Raw genomic sequence first — 11583 nt, forward strand, 5'->3', positions numbered from 1 at the left:
CTGTCTGATATTTATCGATCTATTGGTCTCTGTCTGATATATATCGATCTATTGGTGTCTGTCTGATATTTATCGATCTATTGGTCTCTGTCTGATATATATCGATCTATTGGTGTCTGTCTGATATTTATGATCTCTGGTCTGAAGACAAGTGGATACATCCCTTCCATGTCTACCTTTTTGTTCCCTTAAAGACTTCTTTCAGGTCACCCTCTGTCTTCTTTAGGGGAAACATTGCCAGTCTGTTCTGCCTTTTCTGTTAAGTATGTCCTCTCAGTTCTGGCGTCACCTTTTCAATGTTCCTAACTCCTTTTCAATACCTCTGTATCCTTTCCAGAACAGAAGGGTCAAAATGAAGCACCTTCGACCAGCTGCCATGATTTCATTAGTGACTTGAGCAGATACTTTCCTGCCTAAGTGTGTTCAATTTGAGTTTGACACAGCTTTGGTTTGAGATCTCTGGGGAACTGAAAATTAATCTACAGGAAGCTGCTCCAAGCAGAAACTCTGTAAGACAGTCACACACTGGTCTTACTCGCCTTGCGTACCTCAGAATGAAGCTTTAGTATGACCAGTATGTTCATTTTTTTTTAGTGTCACGTTTTCTTAAAAAAAAGTAGACTTTCTACTGGGACAGAACTGAAATATTGTTGATAAAAAGCCAAATTCTGCTGAAGTTTCTTGTCTTGTACTCATCAGGACAATTCTCAAGAAAAATCAAAGTGAAGGGGAAACAACATTTACACAGTATGAGAAGAAGGTGCTGATTGGTTAGCAAGTGGACTTTGGCAACAGATGACAGCCATCCTCTTGTTAATATTTCAGGGCAATAGCTTAACCAATCAGAGTCAACCTGCCTGGTTTAAAATTTAAACAAAGCTCGTCAGTTGACTGTCAGTCATCGACCAACTGGTGCATTCCCCATGGCAATGCCTCTACCAATGAAAATCCACTTGCTAACCAATCAGCACTGTCTTCCCATACAGTATAAAATGTTGTCTACCCTCTATGTCAATGCTTCTTGTGAAATGTCCTGATGTGTAAAAGCATCATTAAAATGTTTTCAAGCAATAAATCACAAAGGCTAAAACCTATCAATCAATCTTAGATGCAAAAGGAAAATAGTGCAGATGCTGGAAATCTGAAATGAGAAGAGGGAATGCTGGAAGTGCTCAGCAGGCCAGGCAGCATCTGTGGAGAGACAAACAGGGTTAACATTCCAAAATGAAAATCATGCATCTGAACCGGGCAATGTTAGAGATTTAACAGAATTTTCAACAAATACAGAGGCAGAGAGTGAGGGCAACAGGAAGGGAGGATAAAACATTAGGAAGGTCCTTGAATGGAGGGAAGAGAGATTGATCGCACGAAGCAAAAGGGGAAAGGGTAACAGGACAGAGGCTAGGAACACAGGGTTGGTTTGGTGCGGGTGTCAAAGGGGAGCCGCAGTAATGTTGCTAACAGCTGACATCTGAGAAAATGGGAACAGTGGTCATAGAATCATGGAATGAATATAGCAGGGAAAAGGAGCTGTTTGTGTCCTTAACAGTTCTTGGCAAAAGCAGCCGAGTTAACACCACTCTCCAACAAATGTAAAGTGTTGCAGATGCTGGAGATCTGAAATAAAAACAGAAAGTGCTGGAGAAACTCAATAGATATAGCAGCATCTGTGGAGAGAGAAACAGAGTTAATGTTTCAGGTCTGATATGACTCTTCTTTGATAGTTCTCAAGAAGAGGCATACCAGATTTGAAAGGTTAACTCTCTCCATAGACGCTGCCAGATCTACTAAGTCTCTCCAGCATTTTCTGTTTTTAATCCCACTCTCCCACCCCTGCAAAAGCATTTGCTTCTGGTATTCAATGAGTTCTTTCTCGCCTCTACATGCAGCCTCAAACAGCAAATCCCAAATCTTAACCACTCACTACATCGTGATTGGAAGTCTTTAAACTAGCTTTGACTGCAGTTGTCCCCTACCAGCCTCAGCATATTGGGTGGAGAATCCCAGAACTGTGCTACAGCTCTCTGGAAATGCCAAGGTACAATGCAATGCCTTTCAAGGGATGTTTCAGAGTTCAGGCACTTCTCTTTGCATTCCTCGATTTCGGCGGTTTATTCTGGAATTACTTTGCTGCATCTGGGGAAGTCTCTGATCAGAAATCAAGGCAAGATCCGACCCTACTCAGTTAGTCACATTTTACACCAGTTCTCTTTGAATCACGAGCCATAAAGGAACACGATCCCCGAGTGTTATACAGAAACCGAAAATGGGATCCGTTTGGATCTCTGTTAATATTTTGATTTGAGGCATCTCAGACACAACACACTTTGCCCTAACTTGCAATTTAGTGCTATTTCAACAGGGTCACTGGGTCAGAATCCTGGAACTCCCTCCCTCACAGCATTGTACTTATACAACATGGACTGCAGTGGTTCAAGAAGTTGGGTTAATGCCACTTCTCCAGGGCAGCTAGAGGTGGGTAATAAGTGTTGGTCCAGCCAAAGATGCCTGTCTCCCATCAGGGAATAAAGTAAAAAAAAAATCGACTGAAAGAGACCGGTAAAGGAATTTACTCAGTGTGTAAAGTAGCACGCAAAATACATGAATTGTTCAATATGGTACACATAAGAGTAAGGAGGTAAAAATAACAGCAGGAGTAGGGCATTTGACCTTAAAGTCTGCCCCACCATTCAGTAAGAACACAGATGATCTACATCACCTCTACCCTTCTGCCTGAGACCCATTCTTCTTGAGCCCCTCATGCCCAACAATCTTGGTCTTGAACATAATCAATAACCAAACGTTGACAGGAAAATCCCGAAGATGCACAACTCCAGCGTGAAAAGGGGCCTCTCCTCATCTCAGTGCCCTCTGGTGTTTGACTTCTCAGCCAGTGGAAACTGCTTCTACCGTGTCAAACTGTCAAACAGTTTTAGGGATTCCTAAGAAATCATCTCTCATTTCTCTGAACGTCCAGGGGGTTTAAGTCCATCTCACAGGCTGCTGTGAGCAAAGTTTCCTTAAACACTGAAAAGCAAACCAAGTGTTCAGTCAAAAGGGGGTGAGGAACACTTACGCGTTTTTTCTGAGCTTTGGAGCTGTTCCACTCTGTAATCTTCTGTTGGTTCGTTGTAGCTTTCCACTGTATAGAAATGTTCATAGTCAGGGTCATTCCCGTTTACCACCACTCTCAGCTCCTTCCCTGCAGGTTTGTCAAAAGCAACAACAAAGCAGAAGAATTTAATGTTAATTATACTGCGTGCAAGGTAACGTCACCATTGTCCTACCGAACCATGGGCTGGTCTCTCATTGGAAAGAGGTGACTAGTGATGGTTTAACCCGAAGGTCACCACACCTCAGGCGAGGGGAGAAGTTCAGAAGGAGAGTCCCTCATGGTGACCTCAGCTGGTTTGGGAACTGAACTTACAATGTTGGCATCACTCTATTAGCACATACCAAGCCACCCAAACTAATCAACCCCCATTCCTGGGATGGCACAATGGCTGTAGGATGTGTAATGTTATGAGCTCTTACGAGGCAGGTTTGGAGGGTTTGAGCTATAGGGAGAGGCTGAAGAGGCTGGGGCTATTTTCCCTGGAGCGTCGGAAGCTGAGAGGTGGAGATTTATAAAAGCATGAGGGGCGTGGATCGGTTGAACAACCAAGGTCTTTCTCCCCAGGGTAGGGGAATCCAAAACTAGGTTTAAGGTGAGAGGGGAAAGATTTAAAAGGGACCTAAGGGGCAACTTTTTCTTGCAGAGGGTGATGCGTGTATAGAATGAGGTGCCAGAGAAAGTGGTGGAGGCTGGTACAATTACAACATTTAAAAGGCATCAGGATGGGTCTATGAATAGGAAGGGTTTAGAGGGTTTACAGCTGGCAAATTGGACTAGATTAATTTAGGATATCTGGTTGGCATGGACGAGTTGGACCAAAGGGTCTGTTTCTGTGTTGTACAGCTCTATGACTCTATGACCGTTGGGTTAAACCACCACCAGTCATCTCTCTCTCTCTCTCCCTATCTCTCGCTCTCTGTCTAGTGAGAGAGCAGCTCTCTAGGACTGTGGCTGCCTCTTATTACACACTATTGACTTGAGCATCAGACACAAAAGTAGTGGTCATGGAACGACAGGCCTGAAGGGAAGACTAATTTATATTCCAATAGAGACAAGGCCAAAGGCCACACCCCTGCAGATCAATCAACTGTCAGGTGAATGTGTTCACATTGATCGATTGGTTAGGCAGAGTGTGGAATTGAAAACCTTCCTCCAAGGCAAATTTGGCATCAGGAGGGCATTTAATTGGGCAGGAAGAGGACCACCATCAACTTCTTGCCTCTGCCCCAATTAGAGTTCACGGGGGGACGGCCCATGAATAGCCTTCGCTCCATGCCACAAGTTGAGATCCCCAAGTGTGTGACTGCCAGCCATTTAAGGACTGACTGGCCACGTGAAGGCTGCTTTGCCCACCAGTGGGCACCGGCTACAGACACTGGGCATCAGCCTGCCTGATTTGTTCTGGGGCTCAAGTGGCTGCAGCTCTCTTTGGCAGATCTTTCACCTCCAGGGTCTTAAGCTGGCACTTCATTGGGCAGGTCTTGCTAAAAAGAGGTGATGTGAGGGACATACAGCTCTCCAACTGATGGGCAAGATCTCCGTCGCCTCCATGAAGTCCCACCCAGACTCTCCTTGGTATTAATTTTCTCCAATTCCACAATCATCTGGACCTCAGCATTCCTGCAACTCTGGATTCCCTGTCCTCTTCCTTCTCTCCACCATTGGCAATCAGGTTTTCAGCCATCGAGAGTCTAATTTCACCCCCTTCCTTTCATCCCTTAAGGAACAACTGAGAAGCTATCTCTTTAAGCAATCGAGTCACCCAAACCTAACCCAAATATTTCGTTCCTGGTCTCAAGGTCTGTGAAGTGCCTTGGGATGTTTTACTGTGTCAAAGGTGCTACACAAATGCAACTATTGGCTCCTAAAAAACATTGTGAACTATTATTTCAAGAAAGCAGGGAAAATTAAGTTTTCTCTTTGTCTACGAGTCAGATGTGGGTCAATATCTGTAGAGTTCCTAAAACAATATTAATGCAACAGGAGGGAGGATTGGAGGGAGAGATGCTCAAGCATTGTACTCAAATCCACACCTAATTGAGATTCTCTGCTGTCCTTACTTGGATAACCTCGTGTCAGATGGAATATTTTGGTGGTGTATTGGGAACCTGACCTCGAATGCTGTGTCTGCTACAAGCCAAAGTCCTGTCCCAGGATTTATAAATAAAGGCTGTATTTAAAGCCACACAAATCCGAAAAGAGATGAGGCAAGAAACAGGTGAGAATGAAGATTGAGGGCCAGGTGCACACAGGACAGCTATCGTTCTGTTGCCGCAATTTTGAGCTTAAACAAGATTTCTGGCAGAGAAATTACGAAAATTGGAACAGAAGGTGCAAAGACTGAAAATGTGAAGTGTAGCCATCAGTTACGGTTAATGAGAGTGTAATTTTGAGCATCCCTATGCTGTAGGTGGGAGCTGGAAATTTGCATCTCCTTCAGGTGATGTGGACCTGAGTTATACTGCATCACTCTCTGGACAGGTTATCAAAACCCTCATGTACAGGTGAGGTTCAGAGGGCAAGGCGTTAATGGTGATACCAGGAGTAGAACCCACACTGTTGGCATCACTCTGCATCTCAACCAGCTGCTCAGTCAACTGAGCTAACCGCTCCTCATAGGCAAGCAGGGACCAGAGAGGCCAAATGGCCTGATTCTGTGTCACAGAAACTCTGCAATGGATTACAATCACTCTTTAAAAAGATACCACTTGAACAAATTTCACCTCGGAGACAAGACACAGAAGACACAAGTGACGCACACTCACCATTGGCACCATCATAGTCCTCCTCATGTGAAATCTTTAGAACAGGGATTTGACGGGAATAAGACAGTGAGTGTGATGACAAACCTAGATGGAGCAAGGGACAAGGACAGCATGGACAACACGACAAGAATTAACACCCAGCAGTCACAGTGGTACCTGGTATTTGGTGGAAGTTAAGTTCGCCTGGCCCACTCCAAAAGGATATAAAATAATGAAGTGTTTCGATTGGTGCTGAGGTTTTAGGCCTTGGAGATGTCAACAAATAGAGAAAGGAAATGGTGGAAAGGCAGTCTGTTCATTTTCTCTGAGCTACTATTCTCTGGATTCATCTAACAATCGGCCAATATGCACACGGAAGTTTAGCTTCCAGCGCATGCATCTCAGTTTTTGTGTGTGGGGATCATGGAACGAAAGAGAGTCCATTCCAACTGGCTTGTTTTGACTTTGCAAGCTGCTCCCTCTGCCAGGAATTTGTAACAAGTTTGTTTTTGTTTCCACCAGATTTCCACCTCTCCTTGATCCTCAGCTCATTCGAAACACGGCTGTGCACATCCTCACTTGCACCAGATCCCATTCACCCACCAACCCCGAGCTCAGTGGTTCCCAAACTGGCAACGTTGTATATTTAGAATTCTCACCCCTGGTTTACGAATCCCATTGTAGCCTTATCATTCCCAACTCTGTAACCTTTTCCAGCTGCGCATCTCTACTGGATCTCTGCACCCTTCCATTTCTGGTGTCTTGCAGGTTTCCAAACTTATTAGATCCAGCACTAATGGCCATGCCTTCAGCTGCTTGAGCAGGTCCCACTCTAGTCTTGCCTTTTCTCCTTTATAAATGTCCCTCCTTTCTCAGGCAGCCCTTCAAAAGATTTCCTACCTCTTCTTAACATAGCTTGGTTTCAAATTTTTATGTTTTGCTAACACTCTTGTGAAGGAGGGCGCTGCACTGGGATACTATTGAAGGCACCACATAAATGCAGGTTATCGCTGTCGAAGTGGTAGAAGGACTGCAAAACATCGCTCTGCCTGAAGCACTGTTCCTCTCAAGGCTTTGGTTGGTCATGGGACAAACAGACAATGAGAGACCAATTGTTGGTTCAGCATAAACACTCCAAAGGCGACTTAAAATCCACCAAATATTGTGAATAACAAAGAGGAAAAAAAACACGAACAGCACCCACATTGACCAAATCATCAGGTATGCAACTTGCAGGTTACGGTAAACTTTGTTTCTATTGGAACTTGACGTCCGAACACTCTATCCAATCGAACAGATTAATTGATTGCTCTGCATGCGATAATCAATAGCTGAAGCTGTGCAGTAGCTGATTTGGAGATCAGAGAAACCAGGCTTGATCCCTAATCCATAAAGTATAGTACAACAGGCCATAATGCTCCTGGTTTTTAACTTGTGGGGGCAAGCAAGGTAGTGGGTAATTAGCCTGCCAACCACATGAGTTGGTCACCTTGACCTGCCAGTTAAATTGGTGCAGATTGCTGGTGGGCACCTAGCTGTACCTCAGGCCTCAACACCAGTGACCTGGGTCACGGGAAGGGTCTTAAACTCAGATTAGGGCGGTTGGAGGCCCCTGCACAGCCCTGATCCTCCAGGCCAGAGACTAGCCACCTTTCTTTCTCAGGAAATTAGGGAGTCAAGGTCTGTAAGTGCCTATTAATTTCCTGCTTAAAGAGCCATAATTGATGGTCGGTTAAGAAAGCCATCCATGAACCTTCTTGACCAGCAGTTAAGTGAGGTGGCAGGCAGGCAGCCAGTTCCAACTTAGACAATTATTTCCACTTCTCAGCACCTCCGGGGGCAAGGATAGCTATCTTCCTACTCAACTTGCTCAGAGATATTATTACACAGCTCTGGAGCAGGTAGGACTTGAACCTGCACCTCCTCGTCTAGGGAGGATAGTATACTGCACTGTCCAGACAAAGTCTCCGAAAGGTTCTAATTTTTATTTTGTTCTAGGATGTAGATATTGCCGGCTGGATCAGCAGCTCATTGCTCTTCAGTCTGGCCTCCAGGGTCACTTGACCCGAAACTCTGCTTTCTCACCACAGATGCTGCCACACCTGCTGAGTTTCTCCAGCAATTTCTGTTTTTATTCATCTCCTCCTATTGATATCGGATATGGGTAGATGTTCCCATCTCATCTGCACCATCTACCATTTGAGAAAAGAAAACAAAAATGATAATCTATTTCTCCTTTATACTTTTATTCTCTAACAACTCTCCATTTCAGTCTTTTTAGCTGACCTTGAGTTGTCAACATTATGGACTGCTGAACTTCCCCTGATGTTCCTCCAAAGTTTCAAATGCTGCACCAAATACAACCTTCCCGCTGCCTGCTCTCTCCAAATTGATTCTGATCACATTCGATTGGAATTAGGAACTGTCCCAGTGTTAGCCATGACTAAAGTCTGTGAGTTTGTGTCTACACCCCAAAGATGTCGTCTTGTGTGGTGACATTATACACTTTTCACTGTAATCCTGTGGTTGAGTGCATGTGACAATAAAACCTAAATGTAAATCTACAGCTGGACACAAAAATCAAAACTGGTACTGCAAAGCTGGTACTGAGGGAATGCTGTCCTGCCGAAACTGCTCTCTTTCAGATAAGACCCAGGTGCCATCTTCTCTCTCAGGCCAACATCAAAGATCGCACTTGTGATCTCAAGTGTAGGGAATCTGTCCAATGCTGAAACCAATATATTTGACTATCTGATTGCTGCTGTTCAGGCAAACTAATTTCTGTATGTCTTTGTGTTTCAACAGTGACTAGACGTCCATGCCTGTCTGACCTTTCCTTCCTTCAGTGATATGCCACCACAACATAGTCTCATGGGTTAGACAATCCTGCTAGTGTGATATATTTAGCACATGTAACATATACCACAGGGAGCTTGTTGAGACAGATGCCTTGAAGTTTATTAATAACATTAACTGGAACATTGCTACAACACGACGGATTACACACAGCCTGGGTTCTGTGCTTACTGATATTACTGTACACCACATACGCATAACTGACCGAAGCCACTATACTGGCTCCATTGCATTGAGAGAATGGATAAAGGCCAGGCAGATACGTAGAAAGCAGAATGTCATGATGTTTTGTAACTATCTTAAAGGTACAGGACTGTCTTCTCCGAGATTTATGCCATAACGCAAAACTTTGATGCTGTCTGGCCTGCTGTGTTCATCCAGCTCTACATCTTGTTATCTCTTTCTTTTATTCCTTCTTTCCTTCATTCTGTCTTTCTTCCTTTTCTCCTTTCTTGGGTCTCTCTCTTCTAGCTTTGCCATGATCTCAAAATGGTGCATCCCTTAATCTCTCTCAATATTCTCTTCACCTCTAGGCCATCTTGGCTTTGCTAAGCAATTGCCCTCTCTTCCACATTTCTCAACCATGGTGAAATGGACTTTAACTCTTCATCAAGAGTTTGTAATTCAAAGTCCAAACTCCCACAATCAACCCTTCTTTTCTCTTCTCTCTGTCACATGGGATACTCTTCCCTGAAGCGAGGTTAGGCTGCTTGTGAAGGATTCTGTCAATCCCTCTTTGGGCTGGTCAGTGGATCCATGGGGAAATTGCAGTGGGCTTGTTCACTTCTGGCATTGCTGCCCTCTTTCAGGAAAACACGTTGCCTCCCTCCGCCTCCTTGCCAAGTTTTAAAATGAAACAACACAGAGGAACTAACCACTCGGGGACATTCAGGAAGAGAAAGCACTATCCAAAAATTCTGAAATGCAAAGCACTGGTGACAGCAAGCTCTTGTCTGATCATCTGTTTGATCAGATTCCACCCCCTGCGACTCATAAACCTGATGATTTGGTCTTAACCATTTGCTAAGTACTCATAGTTCGATCAGACTTTGGATTGGCACAAGATCAAGTGGAAATGTTGACCAAAATTGATCAAAAGGGGGATCTAGCTCCAAAACGCTTTATGCTTCCAATAATTAGGATCTGACAAAGGTAAGGTGAGAGACCACTTGCATCATTGCTGTGGCTCTAGTCGGTAGTGTGGATTCTTACAGTGGAAGCTGTCAAGTTGGTTGAATCCTTGACTCTGAGCCAGAGGTTCATCTAAGTTCCAGAGACCCAGAGAACAATAAATCTCACAAAGGATTGGGAGAAATCAGTGAGTAGTTCTAGGGCAAGGGGAGACTACCTAAAAAATCAGAACTTGGTTGCTCAGGAGACAAGTTAGGAAAAACAATGTTTTCATTCAAGAGCTGAGTGTGGAATGCTTTCCCACAAAAAAAAGGTCAACATTTGATCAATTAGCAATTTGAAATCTGATGCGAATTAAATTTTTGCTGGAAAAGGAGCCAAAACAGGTGGAAGGAGTTCAGATATGGATGGGCAGCATGGCTGCTCAGTGGTTAGTACTGGTGCCTCACAGTGCCAGGGACGTGGGTTCGATTCCAGCCCTGGGCAACTGTCTGTGTGGAGTTTGCACATTCTCCCCATGTCTGCTTGGGTGCTCTGGTTTCCTCCCACAGTCCAACGATGTGCAGGTTGGGTGGATTGGCCATGCTAACATGCCCCATAGTGTCTAGGTGGGTTAGCCATGAGGAATGCAGGGTTACGGGGGGAGGGTAGTGGGATGAGTCTGGGTGCGATGCTGTTCAGAAAGTTGGTGTGGACTTGTTGGGTTGAATGGCCTGTTTCCACACTGTAAGGATTCTATGAATAACATTAAATGAGCCATAATCTCATTGAATGGTGGGACGGGTACAAGGGCTAAATGACCTTTTGTTCCTACGAGGATGGTAATCTTTGATGACTTCCAATTGAGATTAGGAAGTGTATTGCACGTTGAAGAGACAGGAGTCACTGAAGCATTCTGATTAATATTTCTGTGCAGGGTACATTCAAAATGTCGTCAACACTTGTAGTCAATCCAAAGTTGATGCATTTTAAAAGACGGACAAATACTTCCAGATTGAACTATAAAGTGAATATACATCAAACAATGAGTAAACAATAAACTACCATGGATAGAAATTACAGAAACCACAAATAGATAGGATGTTAAAATTTCTTAGATCTTAAAAAGGTCACATTACGCTGTGGGACAGTAACATGCAACTGATGTACAAGATTCACAAACCTTGAGAAAAACTTCACTAGAGTAGATTAGAGGAACAAACACTCAACATACCCGATGAGTATTAACTGGCACCACTAAAGGCTGGAATGGTTGGAAAGGGACACTAAAACTATGGAGATACCTTGCGGCTTTTATTTTAGTTTTCTTAGGGAGTGAATTCTCTGTACTAGAAGTTGGTGCGAGAGAGGAATAATCAGATCTTGATGGGGTCCTTATGATGGACAGAATGGCCTTTGCACACTCTGCAATTTCCGATGATGTCACTGGTGGCACAGTTACAGAAGCGACAGGTTTCCAGGTGTAGTCCTGTACTTCTGTATAATTCCTGACTCGGGATTTGGAGCACATAAATTGGCATAAATAAATAAAATTCAATAAAATAAATTGCCCAGTGCCCAGCTCAGACTCTGACCTCCCAAGCCAATTCAAAACACAAGTCAGAATCCCAATAATCTGGCAAATCCAGCTCTGGGACTGCACTAATGCACCCAGGCTGACACAGCAATGTGGACGGTTGATAAAAGGCGATGGACACAAATAAAGATGCTTCATGATGTTGACGCCAAGTGGCACCC

The 11583-nt window shown here is 44.1% G+C and overlaps 1 protein-coding gene across 1 annotated transcript in view; it reads right to left on the reverse strand.

Moving 5' to 3' along the window:
- Positions 1-11583, reverse strand: part of LOC109915543 (collagen alpha-1(VII) chain-like) — a 47288-nt gene that overhangs the window by 9841 nt on the left and 25864 nt on the right. The window contains exons 8-9 of the mRNA XM_048606677.1: positions 5881-5964; positions 3077-3202 (exon numbers count right to left, since the gene is read on the reverse strand). Of these exons, the coding sequence (XP_048462634.1) occupies positions 3077-3202; positions 5881-5964 (210 nt within the window). The remainder of the gene's footprint in view (positions 1-3076; positions 3203-5880; positions 5965-11583) is intronic.

The sequence above is a fragment of the Rhincodon typus genome, chromosome 16, assembly GCF_021869965.1.
Source record: "Rhincodon typus isolate 14 chromosome 16, sRhiTyp1.1, whole genome shotgun sequence".
Taxonomy (NCBI): domain Eukaryota; kingdom Metazoa; phylum Chordata; class Chondrichthyes; order Orectolobiformes; family Rhincodontidae; genus Rhincodon; species Rhincodon typus.